The sequence below is a fragment of the Lobosporangium transversale genome (assembly GCF_002105155.1).
Source record: "Lobosporangium transversale strain NRRL 3116 chromosome Unknown BCR41scaffold_64, whole genome shotgun sequence".
In the NCBI taxonomy this organism is placed as follows: Eukaryota; Fungi; Mortierellomycota; class Mortierellomycetes; order Mortierellales; family Mortierellaceae; genus Lobosporangium; species Lobosporangium transversale.
The window spans coordinates 194325-218740 of NW_019029042.1; the positions used below are offsets into that span (position 1 = coordinate 194325).

At 43.3% G+C, this 24416-nt stretch overlaps 4 protein-coding genes across 4 annotated transcripts; all 4 read right to left on the reverse strand.

Annotated features, from left to right (window-relative positions):
• Positions 1–6832: 6832 nt before the first annotated feature.
• BCR41DRAFT_390325 (hypothetical protein) lies at positions 6833–10146 on the reverse strand. Its single transcript, XM_022028205.1, has 2 exons — positions 8192–10146; positions 6833–7731 (listed from the first exon to the last, which is right to left on the reverse strand). Exons 1-2 carry the CDS (start codon positions 9942–9944, stop codon positions 7049–7051), a joined length of 2436 nt encoding a protein of 811 aa, XP_021876098.1. The 5' UTR covers positions 9945–10146; the 3' UTR covers positions 6833–7048.
• Positions 10147–11065: 919 nt separating this feature from the next.
• BCR41DRAFT_390326 (stress-activated map kinase interacting protein 1-domain-containing protein) lies at positions 11066–14171 on the reverse strand. Its single transcript, XM_022028206.1, has 5 exons — positions 13402–14171; positions 12500–13290; positions 11724–12356; positions 11247–11615; positions 11066–11150 (listed from the first exon to the last, which is right to left on the reverse strand). Exons 1-5 carry the CDS (start codon positions 13953–13955, stop codon positions 11110–11112), a joined length of 2388 nt encoding a protein of 795 aa, XP_021876099.1. The 5' UTR covers positions 13956–14171; the 3' UTR covers positions 11066–11109.
• Positions 14172–14322: 151 nt separating this feature from the next.
• Positions 14323–19641, reverse strand: BCR41DRAFT_363656 (hypothetical protein). The gene is made up of 9 exons (XM_022025921.1): positions 19070–19641; positions 18756–18891; positions 18402–18612; positions 16960–18297; positions 16429–16840; positions 15972–16310; positions 15730–15835; positions 14994–15619; positions 14323–14893 (listed from the first exon to the last, which is right to left on the reverse strand). Exons 1-9 carry the CDS (start codon positions 19615–19617, stop codon positions 14353–14355), a joined length of 4257 nt encoding a protein of 1418 aa, XP_021876100.1. The 5' UTR covers positions 19618–19641; the 3' UTR covers positions 14323–14352.
• Positions 19642–19747: 106 nt separating this feature from the next.
• On the reverse strand, positions 19748–23986 carry BCR41DRAFT_328942 (phosphatase 2A regulatory B subunit-domain-containing protein). The gene is made up of 11 exons (XM_022021715.1): positions 23263–23986; positions 22749–22992; positions 22177–22373; positions 21879–22082; positions 21545–21735; positions 21185–21347; positions 20895–21065; positions 20674–20801; positions 20485–20586; positions 20220–20362; positions 19748–20127 (listed from the first exon to the last, which is right to left on the reverse strand). Exons 1-11 carry the CDS (start codon positions 23854–23856, stop codon positions 19877–19879), a joined length of 2388 nt encoding a protein of 795 aa, XP_021876101.1. The 5' UTR covers positions 23857–23986; the 3' UTR covers positions 19748–19876.
• Between the last annotated feature and the right edge of the window lie 430 nt (positions 23987–24416).

Consider the following 24416-nt stretch of genomic DNA (forward strand, 5'->3'; position numbering starts at 1 on the left):
GACACAGCGGTCGGCGGTACCAAGCTCCCAGGGTTCTTCAGATGACCCTGACGCCACACAGCCTTATTCTGTGCCTCAGGAGGAAGAGCTAGATACGAGGTTGGAATTGTCTCCACGTCTTTCACCTGTAATCTTGGGGCGGATGCTACCGAAGGAGGAGTATCCTGAGGTGGGCGATTCGCCAACTGTGAGGGAAGCCAGAGATCATGTGGAGTCGAGTACTTCAGCGACGTCGGGAGTGGAGGGGGCTGGGATCCGTTTGGCTTCTGTAAGTTCGACGAGTGACAATGCACAGTGGGAAGCTGTTGATGGAGAGGATGGTCCTGAGGAGCCGGAGAGGCGACGGAAGAGGAGTCGTCATGAGGGACCGAGACTGTCGATGATAAGAGAGTGTTCTTCGCTGATAGCGTTTGAGTTTCGTGCATTGCAGACCCAGGATGTGAGTGTAGAAGAGCGAGCACGGGAACGTCGTCGATTGATGGAGGAAATGGCGGTTGTTACCATGCTGGAGTGGGCAGAGAAGGGAGGTAAAAGGAAGAGAGGAAGAGAGGAAAGGAGATAGTAAAAGAAGAAAGGAAGAGAGAAGAGAAAAAAAAAGAAGAAAAATAAAGAAAAAAGAAACAGAGAAAAATAATTTTGGTGTTACTGTTGCATTTTTTGAAATTCCTCCAGTGCTTCTTTTGCATTAACTAGTGAGGATCTCCGTTCCCATGTTGCTTCTTCGTCAGGATATCCCTTCCATTTCACGAGCCACTTGGGGGTTCTGCCAAATAGTTTGTAATCCAGAATCTTTTCCACTTCATATTCTTCTTCGCCATCGACTAAATCTGGTGGGGGTCTGGCAGGTGCTCGTTCGCCGAAATTCTCCGGGGATTCGTGATAATGTCGTAATAAATCTGTATTGAAGACAGGGTGTTGTTTCATGTTCGGAGGTAGCTCGAGCTTGTACGCGTTGTCGTTGATCTTCTCTATGATTTTGAATGGTCCAATGAATTTTGGTTCTAACTTTTTGGAGGGTCGGTTTGCGTGAGCTGCGACAGTGATATGCTCCGTACTCAGTAAGACACTATCGCCTACAGTGAACCTGGCGGGTGATCGTGCTTTATCTGCTTGGCGTTTTTGGATGTCCTGAGCTGTCGCTATTGCGTCTTGTGCTTGCGCCAACGCAGAGGCTTGAGTGGAAATGAAGGTAGAGATAGCCGGTACATCTGTTGTTGGTGGTTTCAAGAGGGATGATGGGACAATGGGATGATGACCGTGGTTTAGGAAAAAGGGGGAAAACCCTGTGGAGGGGTTGACGGAGTTGTTGTATGCAAATTCCATCATTGGTAAGAGCAAGTCCCAGTCATTCTGTTTGTACGAGACATAAGATCGTAGCATTTCCTCCAGGGTCCTGTTGGCTCGCTCCGTCTGTCCGTCTGTCTGAGGATGGAATGCTGTAGACATATGGAGTTTAGTTCCCATGAGCTTCATCAATGTGGTCCAGAAGTGTCCCGTGAATCTTGAGTCTCTGTCCGATACAATAGCTCGTGGCATGCCATGGAGTCGGAAGACATTATTGAAGAAGAGTCGTGCGATATCTGAAGCAGTGTCCGTTGTATGGCTAGGGCAGAAGTGGACTTGTTTGGATAACTTGTCTACGAATACAGTTATGGCATTGAACCCTCGGTTCGTCTTGGGTAAAGGGCCAATGAAGTCCATGGTGACAGTTTCCCATCGTTCAAGAGGTATATCGAGAGGTTTGAATAATCCGGCAGGATGATGAAGCAGTGGTTTATTTCGTTGGCACTGTTCGCATGATGCAATGTAAGTCTTGGTGTCTCGGGCCATTCGTGGCCAAAAGAAAGTCCTTCGCATGGTTTCATATGTTTTCTCGAAGCCGAGGTGGCCAGCAATGGGAGAATCATGTGCATCATGAAGTAGGAGAGCGCGAATGTTAGGATCATTCGGGATACATAAACGTGTCTGTCCAGCGATGTTAATCCACAATAGGTCATCAGCAACAAAATAACGATCAGAGGGACTTGCCTCGCGGCAGCTTTCGTAAAGTGATCCTAACTTAAGGTCATATGGGTAACACTTTATCAGGCGCTGCCGTAAGCCTGGGTCCAAACTTATTTCTATGGAGTTAATCTGCTCACTGGCGGGATCCTGCGCCTTGTGGTCAGGCCTCCTTGAGAGAGCGTCGGGGACGATGTTGTCTTTGCCTGGTTTGTACTTGAAGTTGAAGTCGTATTCTTGTAGGAGTTCCATCCATCTGGCCTGTCTCCGAGTCAGGTTTGGCTGGGTTGGAAAATGCTGCAATGTGGCATGGTCAGTATAGACAATAAAATGAGATCCATCCAAATAGTATCGCCATGTTCTTAAGGCGTGGACGACAGCTAGTAATTCTTGCTCATGGGTTGGGTAGTTTCGTTCTGCAGAGCTCAACTTTCGTGATGTAAAGGCAACAGGGCGCGATTCGCCCTTGTGATCTGTTTGGAACAAGACTGCACCAATGGCGAAACCTGATGCATCAGTTTCGACGGAAGTTGCTAGGGCAGGGTCAAAAATTCTGAGTACGGGTGCCATGGTGACTGCCTGCTTCAGTCTTTCAAAGGCCTCTTGGTGAGGCTTGCTCCAGTAGAATGTTGTAGTTGAGCCTAACAGATCAGTAAGGGGAAGCGCGATATCAGCATAGTGGTCGATGTATTGATGATAGAAGTTTGTTAATCCAAGGAACTGCATGACGTGGCGCTGTGTTGTGGGTGTTGGCCATTCTCTAACTGCCTTAACCAGTGCTCCGTTTGTTTTGAGTCCATCTTTGGATATAACATGGCCTAGGAACTCTGTCTCCTCTTGCATAAATGAACACTTGGAAAGCTTGCAAAAGAGGCCTGCCTTGCGTAGGAGCCTAAGAACGTTTCTGATGTCTTGTAGATGTTGCTCTTTGTTATCAGAATAAATCAGTATATCATCTAGGTAAACTACGGTGCATTTATCCAGCACAGGATCCAACACGTTGCGCATCATGGCTGAAAAGGCGGCAGGTGCGTTGGTGAGTCCGAAAGGGACGACGTTAAACTCATAGTGACCGTAGCGTGTTCGAAATGCCGTTTTATGTCGGTCGTCTGGATGAACGCGCATTTGATGATATCCGGATAGTAAGTCGAGCTTTGTAAAAAATCGTGCTGTCCTGAAACGATCTATTAGCTCGTCGATTCTTGGTAGTGGATGGCGATTCTTACGGGTTATTTTGTTTAATCCTCTGTAGTCTACACACATCCTCAGTCCGCCATCCTTCTTTTTAACGAATAAAACTGGTGCTCCGTAGGGTGATGTACTTGGAGAGATGAAGCCTTTGCGCAGTAGTTCTGTGAGTTGTGTTTTTAGTTCGTCTAATTCAGCAATTGATAAGCGAATGACTGGTCTTACAGGTGGATCGGTATTATTTTCAGTCTCGATTCGCATGCTATCGCCACGATCCTGAGGGAGTCCGTCCGGTAGTGTGTCAGGAAAGAGGTCTGGAAATTCTACTTGGACAATTTGTTGAATCGATTCGGGTAGTGTTGAGTCTAGGTTTGTTGGTGGTGAAGTGGTTCTTACTTGGGCCAAGAATGTTGTCGTTTCGGGTTCTAATGCTAATGCAGCAAAGTTTATGGCAGAAAGGCAATTTTGACGAGCGGAGGAGGAGGTATGCCCTCGACATTCCCATAGTATGTGTTTACCATCGTGTTCAAAGTGTAAATCGTTAGTGCGCCAGTTGATTTGGGGATTGACTGCGGTTAGCCAAGGTTTCCCTAGGATGAGATCATATTTTTTCGAGGGGTAGATGATACTTTGAATCTTTTCACCATAGGAACCACGTTCAAGGGTAACAGATGCGGTTCCTGGGGACATGACTGCTGTGCCATTCGGATGAATGATAGGGATAGGGTTCGCGTTGTCTATGATAATGTTATGTTTTCTGCAAAATTTTGAACTCAATACATTTCCTTCTGCTCCACCATCAATGAGGATTCGCGCAGGGTGTCCGTTGACGGCCCCAATGAAGGTTAGTAGTCGTCTCGCATTGGTGTAGACAGCGGACAGGGATTGGAGGTGTGTGGCATGACGACGACGACGACGGGGTGGTTTACTAGCAAGGTGTTCGTGGGAAGTAGAGGGGGTAGGTGAATTTTCATTTGTGTCTTGGTTTGAAGATGATTTGATTTCAGTGACAGATGACGCGGGATGGGAATCGGGGGAGAGGTGATTTAGGGAATCCGGAGGAATGGAAGTGGTGTGGTGCAAGGTGCTTTTAGAGGGTAATGATAAGAGAGAGGATAGAGAAAATATGGGAGAGGAGCGAGAAGGCATAATCATGGATTTAGGAGAACTAGAGTTTTTATTACTGTTGTTACTACTTAAATCCATATGACTACGCCCTCTAGAGCCCAGGACTCGAGGGTTGGTGGTGAGAGCGAGGCTGGCCTGGTCTACAGCTCGCTCTCCTCTTTTCCCGAGTCGTCGTAGTCGTCTTGTTGTTCCAGGTTGTTCAAGTTCCTAGTCACGCGGCAGTTCTTGGCCATGTGTCCCTTCTTTCTGCAGCGAAAGCAAGCGCCTGCGCGGCGCAGTTTTGTTCTGTCATTTTCGGTGAGCTTGGAGAGTGGGCTGTTGTTAGTCGAGGGGGGGCGATGGAAGTTCGCTAAGCCTGTGGAGTTTGTACTCTGTAGTAGGAAGTTATTGAACATCATCTGCATTGCGTCTAGGTCCATCGGGGTCGGTGTGGGTTGGCTTGTTTGGTTTGTCATGATGGGGGGTCTAGAGGAATGTAAAATGCTGTGGATCATCGTAGCCTGCTTGATGGCCTGGTTGAGAGTCTGAGGCTGGCGAAGGAGGACTTCCTTGCTTGTGTCTTCTACAAGGCCGTAGGTATAATGGAGGACAAGCCATGATTCCTCCAGTTTGGGTGTGAGGCGTTGGAGGCGGCGGAATTTGGCAGTGTATTCCGCTACTGAGGATTTACCTTGTTTTAATTGAACCAGTGCTTTCTGGGCTGAAGAAGCCGTGTCAGGGGGTGTGAAGTTTTCGATGAATTTACTTCGGAAAGTGTCCCATGGTGTATCAATTGTCATTTCCGAGTCTCGCCACCATGCCTTGGCGTCTCCTTTCAGGTTGACAACGGTATATCGGACCCAACGGGAGTGGTTAAGCTCCATGATCTCGAAGTACTCTTCTTGGTTCTCCAAGAAGTTGAGGACCGCGACAGCGTCGACATTTCCCTCGTATGGTTCTGGTTTGGTAGGTTTTATCACAGCAGCCACCGTGCGGACATGGTCATTAAAGGCGGCAGCGCTAGAAGCACTATCCTGTCGGGATTCGAGGAAGGTTTGCACAGCGTTCTGCACGGATAGGCTGGTACTGGCATCAAGGTTAAGAGCTTTCAAGGAAGTGGTGAGGTTGTCCATGGCAAAAAAAAAAAAAAATCAAATGCAGGGGTAAATTTTTAAATTTTATCTAGGAAAATATCAGAGGGATCTAGGGAAAAATATCAGAGGGAAATATAAGCGGTTTCTGGCGGGGTCGGTGGTTCGATGAACCTTTGCTACCATGTAAATAGTAACAATCAAAGGTGATCTTAGGTGGAATCGAAGGTCAAAGGATACTTTATTTGGCTATAACGTAGTGGACTATTTATACTGATAATTAATAGGGTTGGGGCTTGGTGTCTTGGCACTTGGGCTTGGCGTCTTGGCGCCTGGGGTGCGCGTGATAGTTGAGCCCTCCTCAAAGGTTTGAGTCAGTATTGTATAACACGTTTGCAAGGAGAAAAAGCTCTGAAAAGGCAAACGAGGAAAAACGCAAGAACCAGACCTGAATAAAGGAGGTCCCTCGTTCATACCCGTAGCCGACAGCGTGATTTGCTCTTTGAAAGCGATGTTCAAGGGGGCCAGGGAGATTCGAAATACGAACGTCCTGTTTGGTGAGAAAGATGCGAAGATAGGATGGAGGAACGAGGATGAGGATGTCCACTGAACTGTCCAAGACTTGTACCACAGTTTGGTGCTGAGGGAACTGACAGAGAAATGGAAGATGTCTTCAGAACCACAGCATCGATCTCAAGGTACATTGTTTGCCGCTTTGTCAAGTCAATCGAGGAACTCGGCAGGACTGAAATCTGGAACAAACGTTGCAAAGTCACCGTCAACTGGGAAAGAGGCAATGGCATCACCACTGTGAGCGAATGCGCCAGGGGACGCAGCTATGTTGGGAGACATAGAAGTAGCAGAGGTGGATTCTTTGACTATCCCCAGGGACAACGACAAGCAACAGACGTGAAGGCGATCAGGACTGAGGCAGGTCGACGGGTGGTGGCAAGCTACTGACAGCACGTAGAATTGGCGGTGATGGAGCACTTGGGAAGTTGTAGATGTTTGCTGATTGAGGACTGCGGCTAAAGGATGACTTTCGCGCACAACAGGCCAAGTAAGGAGTAGAGCCGTACCACAGGTCCTTAGAGGACCATGGAAGCCTACTCAATGAACAGGATGCTGTACTGTGGCAGTACGACGGTGCGGCTACAGCCGATTATTGGATACCGCTTTATTTGCGGTCCCAGTAATGGAGTAACTCGTTTATAGAGCTAACATCTAAATAAATCCTACATGACCTCGTGGGTCCTCGTTATCAAAAAAAAAAAAAAAAAAAAAAAAAAAAATCACTTTGGCTTTCTTTTATATGCTGGCCAATTTTCATTAAATTAATCCTCTTTTTTTTTTTTTTTTTTTTTTTTTTTTTAAAGGATCAATAAAGTTTATAATACATTTATATAATCGTGGATGCTTATAAAAAAATACAGCAATGAAGATCACTTGGTCATAACACAATCAGCCACCATAGTGGAGATTTTTATTCATTTATTTGGTTCAGGTAAGAAGTATAGAGTATATTTGACTATTGAGGAGTAGGTTATCGAAAATGATAGTGCGTTCGTTACATATTTTGTTATGGTGGTATCAGTATGGTTCTTGAAGTTTTTTTTCTTTTGGAATCTACTGCAGAGTACAGTGAGACCATTGATTCTCGCTTAGTTCGACTTGGCTTGGTCACTCTTGACTCGAATTGATGATTCAGAGTCCTTCTTCTTGCGACCAAAGCCTAATCCAATGACAACAACTGCTGCTGAGACCACAGCTGTAGTCTTACAGATACTCCAGAGCAGACCGGGATATTGCTCTGGCAGTTCAGGTCGTTTCTTCTCACTCTGCACTGTTTCAGACTCGTGTAACTCATGCCTGGATGAAGACGAGGAGGACCCTGATGGACATTCCTCAGTGAGTTTCTTGAACGCCTCATCATCACCCGATTTATCCTCTTTCTCCTCCTCTTCCTTTTCCATCTCCTTCTTCTCTACCTTCTCACCATCATCCACTATCCTTGTCATTATCTTGTTAAACATCGTGAGTCCTTGCGAAGGTGCCTCAGATCGCGGTGTCAGTGGGGATTCAAATGATTCTGGCTGCTGGCGGTAATGCTCCTCCAGATGCAGCTCTTCTTCAATCTCTTCGTCCTCGAGACTTGATTGATCCTTAGGAGCGGTTGCGTTTGAAGGTGTCAGAGGTGGGGATGGAACTTGGGAATATGATGTGGCTGCACCAGTTGCGCCGCTGATAGCAGAGGCATCTGTTTGGACTCCAAGGGGAGTTCTGGGAGCCTTAGTGCTGACATTATGTTGAGACAGGGTCGAAGGAAGGGAATTAGGCTTGATATCTATTAACGAAATGAACAAGACAACATCGATGTAGATGATTAATAGTTTTGTCGGAGACAGTAAAATTAAACACAAAAAAAAAACTATATATGAATATTATTGTAGATAAACACATTAATGTGTACATAAACACACAAACAATGAGAGCAATTCAGATAACAGAAGAGCATACGCGTGTACTTCATGTCAAAATGTAATGCAGGGAAATGTGTGAACGAGCTTTGAAGGAGGGTGATTTTGGGGTGGGAGGGCAGAGGGAAACCAACTTCTCACTCTCCCATCATGTGTGCATGTGTTTATACAATAATGTAATCAAGACCTTTGTCCTCATTGGCGATTTTTTTTTTTTTTTTTTTTTTTTTTTTGGCCTGATTTCATTTGATTTGATTTGATTTGATTTGATTTGATTTGATTTGATTTGATTTGATTTGATTTGATTTTTGGTTTGGTTTGAGTTACCTTGGTCAGGAGTAGGAGCTGTTGTATCATGTTGGTCGTCGTGTTCATGCTGGGGTTGATGTTGCTCTTTATCTTGTTGGGGTGCCACAACATCAGCGGCCACATCATGACCAATAATACCCTCCCTGTCATCGTCTGACTGTGTATCACTCTTGCTGTTGTTATCACTACTGTCTTTTGATCGGTCTTGGTCATTTTCAACTGCGCCTTTTAAATCCAATTCCTCTGTGAATGTGTCTGAAGGGGCTTGCGGGTTTACAAGATCTGGAAGTTGAGGGGCTGTAGTTTCACTCACACTAGATGCTGTTGTGGCAGGAGCAAGGGATGATGAAGTCTCCTCATTTTCTCTCGCCGCATTCTTAGAGGTGAGGCTAGTGGAATTGATCTTGTCTTCTTCATGGTTCAAGATGGCTGGCAAAGGAGTGCTTGTTGTGGCAGTGACGCTGCCTTCGCTCTGCAGACTCGAACTTCGACTGCGATTAGGTGAAGTGAGTTGAATCTGCTCGACAAGGTCAACAATAAGTTCATGGTTCCAATGGCCCTGATCATCTTGAACTTGTTTTCTTTGTGAATCGCACTTCCATTCATCATCGATCACAAACTTGAACTGATATCGGTATTGGCGAGTCATCGGTAGAATAACCCCATCTTTGCTCAGCTGGTGATGATAAGGCGGGTCATTTTGAAAATCTCTGAGTTTATCATGGAGTGTGTTGTTGGATGAAGTAGAGGCATTTGAGGATGATCGTGAGCGTCCAAAGAAGCGGGCTATACGCTTGGAAAAAGTAGGGGTGGTCAGGGAGGAGGTATTGTGCTCAAGTTCATGATGATTGAGCAATTCGTGGTGGAGATATCCGTCTTCGTTGATATTGTCTACATCTTCAACCTCCTGCACATTGAGATAAATCTCATACAGAGCATCTGTTCCTGGGACAAGTGTCATGGGTAATTTCTCCCATGGTCCGTGCCCAGGAATTGACCAGGTGCCTGCCACAAAGGCATTACCACTTTGGACAGGATGTGGCCAAGAGATGTGGATGTCATGCTGGGGGACCATGGTGACTTTGTGCTTCTGTTTCTGCTGCTGCTGCTTCGACGCAGGTGTGAGGGAAGAAGAGGATGAGGATGAGGACAAGGAAGAGGAAGCGGAAGAAGAGGGAGCGATGGGAGTAAGAGAGGGAGAGGGAGAGGAAGGATTTTGTGATGAAGAGGATTCGGGAGCAAAGGAGGCTGGGTTTGATTGTTTTCGTCTTTTGAGGAAAGAGGGAAGTCTGATATGGTGGTGATGATGATGGCTTAAAGAGGTGTCAATTGATCGGTGCGACTGTTGTGTGCTATTGCTGTGAATGCTACTAGTTTCCACACTACTACGGCGGAGGATACTCAATGAGCTATTTGTGCTTTGGGCGCTTCGCAAGCTACTTGCTACACTTCCACTACGCTCGCGACCTAGTCGCAGCTGTGCTTGCTGCTGCTGCTGCTGCTGCTGTGGGAGAGGGCCAAGGAAAGCTGTTGTCGTCATCATGCTGGTGCTGATCATACTTTTAATATCTCTAAAACCTTCGCCTGTTTCCTTGTCTTTATCCCTTGTTCTGATGTGCTTTTCTTTCTTTCCTTTGCCATGCATTGCCGAAGAGGGTTTTTTACTTTTATTGGAAGTGCTACTGATAGAGTTGTTCTTGCCTGCACCCGTGTTGTCATAGGATTCGACGAAGGCAGTAGGGGAGGTTGGGCCATGAATAGGGCGCATCATTTTTGATTATTGTGCTAGGAGTCGGTATGGCTGAAGAATCTTTCGTGATTTTTACGGGAGAAAAGAAAAAAAAAATCTGTGGGGCTGATTGGATGATCCACAGTAGGTTGACTAAAAGAAAAGGAAAAAAAAGTCTTGAGATGATGGCGACGATTATTGATGTGTGCTGCTTGTGTGCGTTGTGTTGTTTGGAAGACAGGTCACTTGAGTTTAGAAGGGGGAAAAAAAAGAAGGAATGGCTTTATATATGTTTAACAAGCATGCATCTTAGAAACGAATATGAGTTGAAAAGGGTACGTGCGAGCCTGGTTTTTTGTCTGGCCCGGGGACAGATAGGGTTCGACTTGGGGGTTTGGATGAGCAAATTGAAAGATCATCCATCTTATCTTCTTCCTTGTGGGTGCCTTAATCTCTTTCACTCTTGCATATTGAATCATATTCTACCAGACATACAATGGAAGTCTCCCAGTTTGCTTCCTTGCATAAGCGGGTGAACAAACCACACACCATAGAGTTTGATAATAATGGGAAAACTGTTCTATTTTTTTTGTAGCAATGGAACAAATAAAACGCTTTTTGCTATTTTCCTGGGCACTGCCTAATTCATTTGGCTTTTCTGTGGAGCGTTAGGATAAAACTGATGAGCGTAGTTGTCTAGATGTTTGCTGCAAGCATACTGAGCGAGTATGAATAGACAATTCCCACACCCCTTCGATTTTCTGAGCATTGACCCCCATTGAGGTGTCCTAATGGCTGAGCATGGGCCTCCGCAGTTGCTCGTGGATGAATGAAGATGAAAGAAAAGATTCTGTTTGGTTCTGTTCCATCAGGGGTGTGGAGAAGCAGAGACACAAAAGAAGGCGTTGGACGGTACGATGGTAGACGTTGTTGAACATGTCAGCATTAATCAATTGGTCAATCGAGCATGGACCATGCCCTCACTCTTTAGTAACAATAACAAAGAAAATATACACGCCGAGTTCAAGTCTTTTTTTTTTTTTTTTTTTTTTTTTTTTTTCGCTTTGCTTTGCTTTGCTTTATACAAGATGACATGCAATAAACTATATTCATGCGTTCAAATATTAACAAAAAAAAAAAAAAAAAAAAAAAAAAACCAACAGGTCCCGTCGTCTAGCAGTGGATGATGAGGAGCTGAGCAATTTTTTCAGCTGTTTTTAAGTTGCATAATTCTTTGACATATCTCCTCTACATGAACAAAAAAAAAACACATGTTAGCTCCGAGGAAGAGCCCAGTTCACTAAAACTGCATGCTACGCAGATCATTAAAAAAAAAATACTTACGTGCTTGTTGCGGACTGTTGGCCTCAAACTCATATGTTTTCGTCTCTCGATCGCCTCGTATTACGATCAACTTGAAATGACTACGCGCTTTTTTGCTCTGTCGACAGTCATGAATCATATTTTTGACATAGGATGATGTCTTGCCTGAATCAAAGAGCAGCATCTTCGTTGACGAGGGCATAATCCGGATGTAGTCACCATCAATTGCCAGGACTTGTTCATGATGACCAACATAGCCACCACGTCGTTTCCGGCTTAGAGTATACTCACGATACACCTCTGCCGATGTTAGATAAGACACACTTGAGCCTGGGATTTCTGTCAATCCTGGGTGTCCAAGCTTGGAACGCTTCGCAGCCAAAATCATTTCTGTACAATGAAAGGAAAAAAGAAGCAGTTGAGAGAGGAGACTGCGAGTAACGTCTCAAAATCTTCACACGCTTTTTTTTTTTTTTTTTTTTTTTTTTTAATACTTACCACTGTCTTTAGGAACAAGTGCAAGCTCTGTAGTATTGGGAATGTCTTCAGCAGCACCATCCAATGGTAGCACACGGTTCGTGTCTGCGACCACTAAACACCATTCTTCCGGATTCATTTTACGCTTTCCGCAGATGTAGTCAATTACACCGGATACCAACATTTTAGGTAAAATTTCTACTGTTGTCGTGTGCTTAACTTCGTGTTTTGTTTGAAGTCGCACGCGCACATAATGCTGTGTGCTGGAGATGAGAGGGTCTGCTCTTGGCGGAGCCACAGCGCCTGTGCTACCGCCGCCGCCTCCGGTACCTATAGTAGAAATGGCCCCACTGGATGCGCCTCCTCCATTCATGCCGCCATTGTTAAGTTCCGCCAACTCGGCTGCAGATAAAATGCCTGATACAGACATATCCTTGGTAATTACATCACTTTTGGGGAAATCAGACGGCCCTTGTACTGCAGGCGGGATCTCCAACTTTTGTTTCTTCGGGCGCACAACTGTTCTTCCGGACTTCGCATATAAATTCTCGTTAATTTTGACTTGAGCCGGTGTAGCCTCGCATAATGCAAATTGATTCATTGCAAACCGCTGGTTTGTGGAAAACCGGCCAATTTTCAGCGTTCTTTCCACAGCTTTTTTTTTTTTTTTTTTTTTTTTTTTTACAGCCATGAACAACAGACAGAGGCATATTAGGATCAGATGATATGTGAGATTTTTTTTTTTTTTTTTTTTTTTTTTTCAAGCATTAGTGTACTTGAAGTTATTTTGTTTTTACCTGGCAGGTCGTCGTCAATCTCGCCGTCATCTTCGACGATACGCAAGTTCCATTGTACGACGGTTGAGAGCTCATCACTAAGTAATGGTTTCCGTCCCTCATGGTAATATTGATAGAGTATATATCCAATGACATCTTCAACTGTTGCCTCGCGCTTCACGACTACCTGCATCGGATCCCTAGGTTTCTCACTATTAGGTAAATATATCTTGAGCTGTACGGGGTTAGCCTCACCCATTCCAGCCACCCGCAGAAACTCTTCTGCAAATGGATTGTCATCCTTGAACTTTTGTTGTGTGATGAGTTGAGTGAGTAAAGATTTTGGAGGAGGCTTCACAGGCAAGAGAAAAGGTTGTGTTGGAAGGCCTTCTACATGCGGGGCGATGGATTTGTTGGGAGGAGGGGTATCAGGGCGCAATGGTGAAGACGACATCAAATTGATTACAGACGGCACAGGTGTTTTGAGCAGCCGCCCAGCAGTGGCTGAAGCTGGGGGCGACAAATCAATTGGTGAATTCAGGGAGTCAATGGTGATGTCGCCAATTTCGGTTGTCTGCTCCACTGCTTCAGAATCTCGCGAAGCGCCTGATTCGAGAGGTGCCGAATCTGCAGCTGTCTCTAGAGCCGTTCCTGTACCTTCCGCCGCCGATAGTCGTTGAGCGGCTTGAGTATCCTCAGGGATGGTGGCTGATCCAGGTCTTGAAGGGGTGGTGACGAAAATCCCTGGCGCAAAATTACCACTAGCGAGGATTGGTGTTGCAATCTTTGGGAACCTCCTCGGTGGTGATTTACTAAAATGGTAGAAAATATAACGCGTCAACGATTTTTCCTCTTTTTTTTTGCCTTAATGGGGTGATGCAATTATCCAATAAAACAACGAAAAAAAAAAAGAAGAAGCATACATTGGCTCTTCATCATCGATATCAATTTCGTCGTCGCTTTCTACACTAGCAGCAGCCATTGGAATTGGCACTCGTACAGCAGGCGCAGGTGCAGGTTGGATCGGAGACACTTGCGGCACACCACCGCCACCACTACCGCCTTCATTACCCCCTCTACCTAATCCTGCAGCAGCAGCAGCTTGGGCTGCAACCATCCGCCTTCGATCATGTTTAATTCTTCCTACAATTCCTGGTTTTGGATTATATGCGACTCCTGTTGTTCCACCAGGGTTGACATTGCTACCATCATTGGATGGCGTCAGTGTAGAGTCGTTGGTACCGCCACCGCCACCGAGGAGAAGAGAAGAGCTACCGAGCATCATGTATTCATGACTGATATTGGGCGAGTAACAGTACTGCATCTCTGGAAAGTTGGGTCCTGCAACCTTGATGTATTCATTAGAAAGCAATTGTGGTGGGAAAGAGATGATTTTGTCGGCCGTGCGGTCATCGAGACGTAGGTTACTAAGACGTAGATTATGGACGATGTAGGCAGGATCACTTAAAAGTGACATGGTGTGGAGAGAGAGGAGAGAAAGAAGGATTATAAATAAGAAGAGACGCTTCCTACAAGATGGGTAAAAAAACTAAAATAAAATAACGTGAGGTAAGCAATGAAGTATTATACAATTGGCGCGTTTTTCTTTTCTTCGTTGAGAATAGAAAAAGGTAAGAGGATATTGAAAAGAGGGAAGATAGCAGTTGATGCTTGCGGTAAGTTGTAATGGATGAATGAAGCAGATGAATATAAACTTTTTTTTTTTTTTTTTCTTTGGGCAAAGACACTCTTCAATGGTCCTAACATGGGCTCAATGGCTTTCTGCACATGTGTACAAAATTATTTGTTTTTAAATAAATGCTGCATTCAAGAATTTTTACTTGGTTTCTAATACAGTTTTTTTTTATTTTTTTTTATAAAGACTCCTGAGGCAGAAGGTGCTTATGAATCGGTTGAATGGCCATTCCGCCAGCCCATCCTCCAAAGTTCACAAGACATTCGCATCCACATCCTGTCGGGCAAACTTGGTTTTTCTCCTGTACAAACCATTCCCATAAATGATCTGTATGTCCTCCATGAGCACATTTGAGGCATACACTCGTCCGTCCTCGGACAGATATATGACAGATCGTACATTTGATCCCTACTCGCGTCATTTTACAAAAATCGCACTTATAATTTGGATACAGTCGATTCTCACATTCAAAGCATTTGTTGTATATTTGAGGTCCACGGTTGTCAATACCCAAGATCAAGTCCAAAGGTGATATCTTGTGATAGTCCTTATTTCGATATGCATTCGAGCTTTGGGATATAGGTTTAAGAGATAGGAACTTGAGTAACTCTGTTCGTGCCTCAAACAGACCCCAGCTATACATCATTTCTGCATACAGAAGCCGCCAAGTATTATGAAGGTTTTCTTTGGATGGGTCCAACAGCGGTTTGTTCATCGGACTAGAGGAAAGAAAAGTTTGTCAAAATATTCGATGTAGGAAAAAAAAAAAAAAAAAAAAAAAAAACGGAGGTATAGGCGGATAATTCTTTAATTTCTTACGTTTCGTCAGAGTCAAAGTAGCCAACGTTCATCCTTGTCATCTTGAAACCGTTTGCTCGAACTGTAAACCGCTCATTCTTTTCGAGCAGAGATGATGATGGTGATGTGCTTGGTTCACGGCGCTGAATCGGCGCCAATTTGGAAAGTAGTGTTGGGCTGGCTCCCTGCATTGAATGATATGAATCCCGCTTACTGTGTGCATAGGCTGGTGGTTGGGTGACGCTTTCTTGTGGTCCTTGCTGGGCAGAATAACTAGTCATGATTGGCGGTATGAAAGGAGGTCCGTGGTATGGTGGAACGACATCTACATATCCTTCTCTCGAAGAAGAGGGTGTTGTCAAGGGTGAAGTGATAGCACCACTGTAAAATCGATTTGGAGCCTTTCGCATGGATGATGAATATGATGTCCCAAAAGCAGTCATTGTTGGCGATACTCGGTTTAGATATGGAGATATCCTCGTTACTGTTGGCGCTCTAGGCCGTGCAGGGCTTTGTTCAAGTGACATTGGTGTAGTGTTCATAGGTAGTCCATTAAGAGACCTAGTGTTACTCGCTTGACGGCTATTAAAATAGTCCGGTGCATCGCTCATAGGCGATTGATGATACGAGCGATAGTGAGCCTGAGGCTTGATTCCAGAAATATTTCAAAAAAAAAAAAAAAAAAAACAAACAAACATTATTTTTCATTGTGGAATAAAGAGAAGAGAATGGACTTATGCAGGATAGAGCAACATACAGGAGTAGTGCCAGTGACGGAAATCGTGTTTCTAAAGGGATCTTTGAAGACGCAAGAGAGTAAAGCAAGCATTTGAATATCACCATGGCGTTCTAAATATGAGAAGCTAGTTCCAAAGCAATGGAGTATTAAAAAACATCGAGTAGAAATCATTGTTATATTGTTGCGTATATGTGAAAAAAGTAAAAAATAAAGAACAAAAAAAAAAAAAAAAAAAAAAAAGATAATGAAAATGAGCTTACAGCACATCGACAAGCTCTCGACCCAAAGGATGATTACCCCAGCGCACTTTTTGGTAGAATGTATCCTCTAAAACAGGGACAAACGCCGTACCGCTATCACGCCGCTGCCTCGCGCTCGTTGAACGATTCATCAAATCTAGTAATTTAACAGGGTGCGTTTGAGAATTCATCTTGGAGATCTCTGCCTTGTGCATTTCGAATGTGACAGGATCCATCGGTACAGAGAGTGTAAGAATCAATGCCGCTAACTTCCAGATCTTGTACAAATCCAAGCGCCCTAGATGTCGGGCCTGAAGGGCATTCTGCTCGCAGATTTCAGATACATTATCGCCATTAAGTCTAAGAGTAGAAAAGGTAGCATTGGAAAGAGAGAAAAAAAAAAGAGAAAGTGAGAGAGGTAGTAGATGGAAGATGCCAAGAAATGGTATGCAGCATGGCAACAATAACAGCGGCATACGTATAGGCAGCAGCCAGCCTAGGCGACACCGGAAGAAGATGCGTGATATCCTTAAGATACAGAGTGCTCCTAGATTGTGGCTGTTGTTTATAGTACCCGGGCTGATCCTTTGCATTCCTTGTCACGCGAACCAATTCATGTTTTGGTTTTGGTTTTGCAAACAAGTTGGGCATAGGCCACAAGTCATCTTGATCATCTGTGTCTGCCACAATGCGGGATACAGTTCCTGCTAACCCTTCAGTGCTGCTTGGTAGACGTGAGAACGCCTTGTATTCTCCCATCGAAGCATAGGTTCGAGGGTGGGTATATGTATACGATGTTTTGATTAGAGTACTACTACGACCAGTGATTGGTATGCTCGACGATGCTGCATGAGGCGTGCGGAGCTTGGAGAAAAATGTAACCAATTTACCTATTCATGAACATAGATAATGTATTTCCATTTTTTAGTGCCATATCCATAGTCAATGCCATGCATAACCGGAGCTACTCTTCAGCATTGCTTTGAGTATTAAATGAGACATCTCATACCGTTGGTTGCAAAGACCGCTCCACAAAGGCATGGGAATGGGACCATCTGATCTTTCTCATCCATTGTGCCAGCGTCCCGGCCACGCGACTTGCGTAGGGGATTGACAATCGTATCATCTTCATCTGAATCATCCAAGCCCTTGTCCATGGCCTCGTCGCGTTTGTCCTCCCCTAAAAGACATCGAATAATGGCTTCTAAACACGGTAAGCCTCTGGATGCATGCGTTGCTGCAATACGATCGAGATTGGCTGCAATCTGTGCCCGCAATGCCATAGACAGCATCCCTGTTTTCTGGATCTCAAACGTAGGTGGCGCCTGTTTCGGATAAAACTGTGGGAACGTGATATTGACGCGTAAAAACGGGACGCCTTCATTCGTGCGGAGACCATTAAGCGAAATTGTACAGGTCCGTCCAGCAACATTCACCTTCTCAAATTTCACATTTTGGAATTTTTGCCCAACAGCTGCAATCTCCGTAGCCACTGTTTGCGGTGAAGCCCTATCTGGCATGCCTAAATCTCCACTTGGCTTCGCCATCCGAACACCCTGTACCCATACCAAAGGCGATGGCGCTTTCCGTTCTCTGTATAGCACGCCATGGTTTCCAAGGGGCCCCACAGTACGTGTTGACATGGATGTCCGAAATGGAGTCATTGTTGACATTCGGTTTCCTGCAAGCACTCGTAGTGTTGATACCGTTCTCGATGGTGTTGCAGCTATTCTAAGAGGGGGTGGATCTCTGAATGACATTTTTTCATAGTTTGGTGGATAAGGTGCAATGTCGGCAGGTGTTGTCGCATTGTGGTCCATAGCTTCCAGCATTTTTTCACTTATTGGCCAGAGTCGAAGATGCTGGTCCTTAGACCATGTAACTAGCTGAAAAAGACGTTGGCCAGAGTTATCCTCATTATCTCGTATACGCCACACAAACTCTTTGACCGTATCTGTATGTCCCTCAAATCTACAAACAGGCTCCGATGAGCGACCCCTATTCCATAGAGAAAGAGCCGTTTCTGTTCGTTGGGGCATGGTCAAGATGCCATGTCCGAACGGTGTGTGACGTGCGCGCCAGACAGGCGATTTTGTGACGATCTCATTATGAGGTTGGCTAGTATCGTCAATATCCCAAAATTTGATCGTCTTGTCTAAACTGCAGGTGACAATATGGTTTCTGTGTTTTCTGCTCCAGTCAATGCCATTGATTCTTTGACGATGGGCTGGAATGCTGATGTAAGGCGAAGACCCTTTTCTAGTGTCCCAAACTTCTACTTTGGTGTCGTGTGCTGAGGCAAGAGTAAATTCGTCTTTTCTGTTAAATTTGACAACCGTTGCCGCTGCTGTTCATAAAAGCGCAAAGAGTTAATGAATACATTTATCGAAAGAAAATAAAATATACGTACACAACAGGCTCTTTTTTAATCGCAGGTAAAAATGTGATTACCTGTCCATGCACAAAATGAGTTGACGGGCTTTTTAGGGGTTCTTAAGTCCCACAAATGTACAAAAGTATCAACAGAGCATGTAGCGAGCAGATCCGGATGGAAAGGAGACCAATTGATGTCGCTAATGGCTCTGTTATGAGCATGAAGAATCAACTCAACAGCTCGCGGTGCATTATAATTCAAATTCCAAATAAGTGCTTTTTGATTTGACTAATAAATGATCAGCGAGGTGATAAAAACGAAACAGACAAAGCAGGTAAAACTTAGGCTTCTTTTACGTTTTTTTAAATGAATAGAAAAGTACTTTGTAAAAAAAAAAGCTTTATGAGCTCTGCTCCGCTTTACGCTTTTACCGTTGATGCGATCCAGTTTTCTCGACTAAAGTGTGGGTTCCATTGTACATCTGCTACCTCCCATTTCGTCATATGATGTAGAACTCGCGGTGGTTCATATGGATTCTCCAGATCAATAATAAAGAGCCCTTTCCGCCTAACAAAGTTTTTTTTTTTTTTTTTTTTTTTTTGTAGAGTTCGTGTCGGTAAAATTGTTTCGTAGTTTGAGAAAGTCCAAAATTTTTAACAGGTTTTATGTTAATCCAATCTCTCTCTGTCTTGGATCACTCAACCAGGAGAAGAGTAAAGGTGCAAGGTTCATGCTTCTCACATACGCGGCCAGGACCACATCACGACTACTAGGAGAGATACTCATACTCCCCACAGGTTGCTCTACATGAATGGAGAGTTGTTGCGTCATCGTGTCCACAAAGGAAGACCCAACTCCAGCGCCGCCGTTAAACATTGGAGTCTTTGACAGTATCGCTGCTGTAGATGATGTGTTATTATCGTTGATAATGAATTTTGATCCAAGAGATGATGTAGACAGACGAGGAAGTTGCTTTGGATGACTGCTATTTGAAGTTCGCGTATTCTTGAAAACTTCTACATCTATTTTGTCTAATAGGTTCGTCGTCGTATCTTCTTTTTTGTACACTATGCCATTTTTATTAAAGTCATTGGTCATGCTGTCATTGCTGCTGCCAGAAATTTGGTCATGCTCACTGTCGTTCATTGTGCCTGTTTTGATTTGCTGTTGCCTGTGCTCGTGTTCTGTATGCTCTTTATCCAGCTTGGATTCATCACAATCTTTCTCATTCCCACGACAGTATTTATAATTGTTCATATTAATGTCCCTATTCTTATCCTTATGCCTGTTCATTAGTCATGTGGGTAGGAAAATGACAAAGGTGCAAGATGGGGTAACGACGAAAAAGGGTTCCAATTCATTAATATTGATCATCACGTGATATCGACATTATTCTATATGAATATGATCTTGTCTACACAGACAGGGATTTTTATTTATTTTATGAGTTCCTTAACTCGATTTATTCGCTCCGTCTACGTCTACTTTTATGGATTCGGGTATCTAGCTAAGCTCTTTTCCGAGTCTTCCGCTCTGTCTACTCCGGCATGTATTAATCATTCTCATGGCTTGCAGCTGACTGTGGGAAGTCCAGCATCTCATCTAGACTGATATGACGTGAAAGTTCATTAAGGACAGTCTCATCCACTGGTATAATAGACTTTCTCCGGAACTGAGGAATGACTGGTCCAGTGTTATCGAATGTCTGCAAATTGTCACTGTAAAGATCCTGGTCTGCGTCTGAATCATTTCCCGACAACTCTTCATCTGCTTCATCAGCGATCGCTCCATGAACAAAAGACTCTGAAATAATATGAATATATAAAATATAAGGGCGAGTTAGTGAGCGATGAGATGAAATAAAAGGAGCATTCCAGGATAGCTAGAGCTCTTACCGAGTGGTACAGAGATGGGATCTGCTGGAAGTGGTAATGGGACCGAAACCGCGCCCTGCGCGGAAAGATTGGCATAGTTTTCTGCTGCCCGTTGCTCGAGTCGTTGCCAGATATCATCTCTTTCCTGCAAACGTTTTCTATCACTTTTATGCGAGTTAGATTGTTTAGTATGGACAACAGCAACAACTGAAATGGTCACGACTAAAAAAAAAAAAAAAAGATGATTATCAACAATTTTTTGCAGGCTGAGTCTATCAAAACATACTTTTGACGTGCTACACGAAAATGATTGGTGCACTCATCAAAGAGTTTTGGTGTTGCATCCATGAATAATTTAAGCGCGTTAAATACCAACCCATGGATAGTCCTAAGGGAAATGTTATATAGCCGTTAGAAAGGTATTGGTTGCATATATAATGGATAAAATGGGGATAAAAAGATGTGTTATTTGTACCTGTTCCAATGTGTCTTTGAGTTCTTGTACAAGGATTGGAACACGATCGGTAAAATTTCATTGGCATTGTCATGAATCAGATTAACAATATACTCGTTATTCCAATAGTATAGTGCTCTCTCTGCAACCTATGGTGATAGCAATGATGACGACGATCAATAAAATAAATAGATTTAATGCATCGTGCTTGCTCCAACGACCAACAAGCTTTTGTGTCTCACCTGGAAGTGTGGACTCGAAACACAGCGTGCGATTTGCGTAAATAAAGGGCCTTCTATTTTGACGAATTCGGATGGTTCAATGACATCCAGAATCTCTTCAATTTCATTCAAGAACATCACCTCTTTGGGACTGTTGACTTTAGGCCAAAAGCGCAGCAAACCATGGACAACCTATTTTTTATTTTGACAAAGAAATGGACATGTTAGTATTAATATGCATTAGACTTTTTCCGTTCTTCCTCCTCGAGAAAAAAAAAATAAAATAAAATAAAAAATAAATAAATAAATACCTCCTCAGTTAACGTGGGGTCCTTCTCTAAAAATTGAACTACACAATAGGCCAGCTGAGGATGGTAAAGTGTCAATGATCTTGCCTTGTGAAGCGGTATTAATACTTTAGTGAGAAAGGTCTTATGTTCTTCCTTAAGTGGGAGAGCAAATCCGTTGATAATGCTAATGATGTAATAAGCAAGGGGACAGAACCACAAAAAAAAAAAAAGAAAGCAAAAAAAAAAAAAAAAGAGTAGATGTATGAGCCAAAAGATACATATGGTAGGGCAGGACCTTTCAACTCATTATAAACTATATATATCAACAATTATCCCAAGAAAAAAAAAAAAAAAAAATTCTGATAGAGTTCTGAACTGTACCTTCCCAGAATTTCCAACAGCTCCGCAATCCCGTTGTGTCGTTCTTTCTCATAAATAAATTGAAAAAAAACGTTGTTGATTGATCGGCGGATGAATGCTCTCAAATTGAGAAACTTGCCGTAGATACGGTGAAGGGTCGTTTTTAGAAAGTCGCGCTCACGAGGATCTTCACTATCAAAGAGCTCAAGCAACTAGAAAGTGAATACAGATGAGGACAGTAAGTAAAACAAGCGCAAAAAGTCCAAAAACTAATTTACATAAACGATCAAAGTCAAAAAGTAGAGAGAAAACAACAAAGCCAGGATAATGACACGATTCAACTTTTTTTGCTTACCTGGAGGATAAAGTGATGGTCAATGAATTTCTTTGCCATATTGGTGTTAAAATCAGGGGATTCGATGAAGCGAAGAAAGAATTCATAAACGATTTGAAGATGAGGCCATGCTAACTCCAGCACTGGTTCGTCTTCCTCAGGGTCATATGCCTCTCCCGAGGGATTCACCTGAGGGGGGATCGTTCTAAAGAGATTCATTGCAAACTGTAAGGATTTTTTGATCAGTATAGATCAAGTTAAATCATAGTCAATTTGGACCGCCTCTCTGTGCAAGCAAACAAAAGAAAAAGATTCTTACCATTTTGACGACCTCAGGATATACAGGCTCTGTGATCACACCTCTGTTGTTAGAGATGTAGTCAAGAATTTCTGTCAATGCCTGCCGCTTGATTTCTTTGCCCTTGAGTTCTGAAGATGCATCATTAAAGTCGAAAACAACTGAGCATTGTCCAATCTTTTTCAAAAACAGCTCCTGACGATCAATATGTGCCACGTCTATATGGTATCAATAAGCGATAAAAATTTTTTTAACAGCGAATATTGTTAAAAAAAAGACAAAGAGGATTTAGAGTACCGAGAATTGGTAGCAAAGATATAATAACAACAATTCAATTCATTAATAATAATTATAAGGATAACAATAATAATAATAACAACAAAAAGAGAGAAAGAAGCAAAGATGGCAATAGATTGATAAGTGAATAGAAAATTAGATGGATGAGTGGATGAGGCGAGAGAAATCGGAAATAGAAGAGCACAGAAAACAAGTAGAAACATTTAGAAGAGCTGCTCATACGCACGGATATTCACTGGTGTATTAACAAGACTGACAAGGATCCAGTTAATTGAGAAAATTCCAGTTCTACATACCGTCTAATGCCTGAAGTCTTTCCAGCGTGACGCGTTCTGTTACATGGAATCGAGATGATCGTTGTCGTCTGGGAGTTTTGCTTATAGGGATGGCATCCTTGGGTGCGTTCTTCATCCTATTAATGGGTCCACTCTTAGGAACTTCTTTCTCACCAGTTTGTTTGGCCGAAGGAGATGCCGGAGTCGGTGAGGATGGAAGGCCCCCTGTAAACTGCGGTGATGCCCCAGGCTGATGATATTCAGACTAGCGCAAAAAAAAAAAAAAAAAAAAAAAAAAAAAGTTTAAACACATTGTGAACGAGTGGGATAGGGGTCAGGAAATACACAAATGAAAGCTTTCAAAACCAAAGAAATAATTGTTATAACGGGGTGGAAAGGAGCCGTAGCAAAATGCTGGGCATTGTTTGGTCTATTTTCTTTGGTTCATAAAATAAAAATAAGAAAGGAGAGAGAAAGAGCAAGAAAGCGAGAAAGCGAGAAAGCGAGAGAGATTGGGTCATGGATGAGATCTTACTGGCTCTACATTCATTACCACAATTGTAGGAGTATGATTGTCGCGCTGATCGTGAGTCATGTTGTCACCGAGGATGGTAATGCTTGGGTTTGTAGAATTGGCAAGAGTGCTCCCAGATTTATTCTCGAGCGGCGTTCTAGAAGGGATTTCTATTGCCTTTATGGGCTCCTTGACAGATGTGATGGGTTGTTCCTGTGGTTGTTGGTTCTGGTTGTTGTTATTAGAGGTATGAACCGTGCTATTGCTGAGGTTGGAGAGGATATGGGGTTCCTGGGTAGGACTAAGACTAGAATTGGTAATGGGACAGGCCGTGGTGGGAGTAGTGTTATTATGATGAGGGAGGTTGATATTGGTATTGATGGTATTGTTATTGTGAATGTAAGACGCGTTGTCAGCGACTTGAGTAGGATTACTGGAAGCAGTAGTAGGAGTAATTAAAGTATTAATAGTACTAGTTGCTATTGAGGAAGAAGAAGAGGGGAGAGGAGCGTCGGCAGCTGGGACAGTGTTGATGGTAGAGGTGGAGTTGTTAGCTGGTAGGATATTATTGTTTTTCGACTTGTTCCGTGTCAAGACGCCCTTCAAACTCTTCATTGATTTATTATTGCTTGATTACTTGATATGACGCAGAGTGGAAAGAGAAAACAAAAGAAAAGGAAAAAGAAAGAGAAGGAGAAAGAGAAGGAGAAAGAATGAGAAGGGGAGAAGCAAGCAAAAAAAAAAAAAAAGTGATGGGCAAAAGAAATGAGGCTGGAGGAAGGAGAGAAAGAAAAAAAAGAGCAAAAGGACCAACAAAACAACTAAACAACTTTAGCACAGGGACAGCGATAAATGATGGAACTTTATTAAATACAGAAAATAAAAGTCGGGTTGAAGGTTGAGAGCCATGCAAGAAAAAAAGAAGAGCACCAGCAAAACTGCATTATGTTGTATAGCATATTGTATAGATATTATGGATATACAAAAATATTATTACACACATTTAATTGTATTATCACATTGACCAAATACAATATACATGCTTTATACATACATTAATGCAGATATCATACATGTCATTGCACTTTCCCTTTTGGATTATTGGCCTTGTCGTTTTTGTGCAGCTAAGCAAAGCCAAAAGATCTTGACGACAGGGATCCTCTTCATTAATAAAC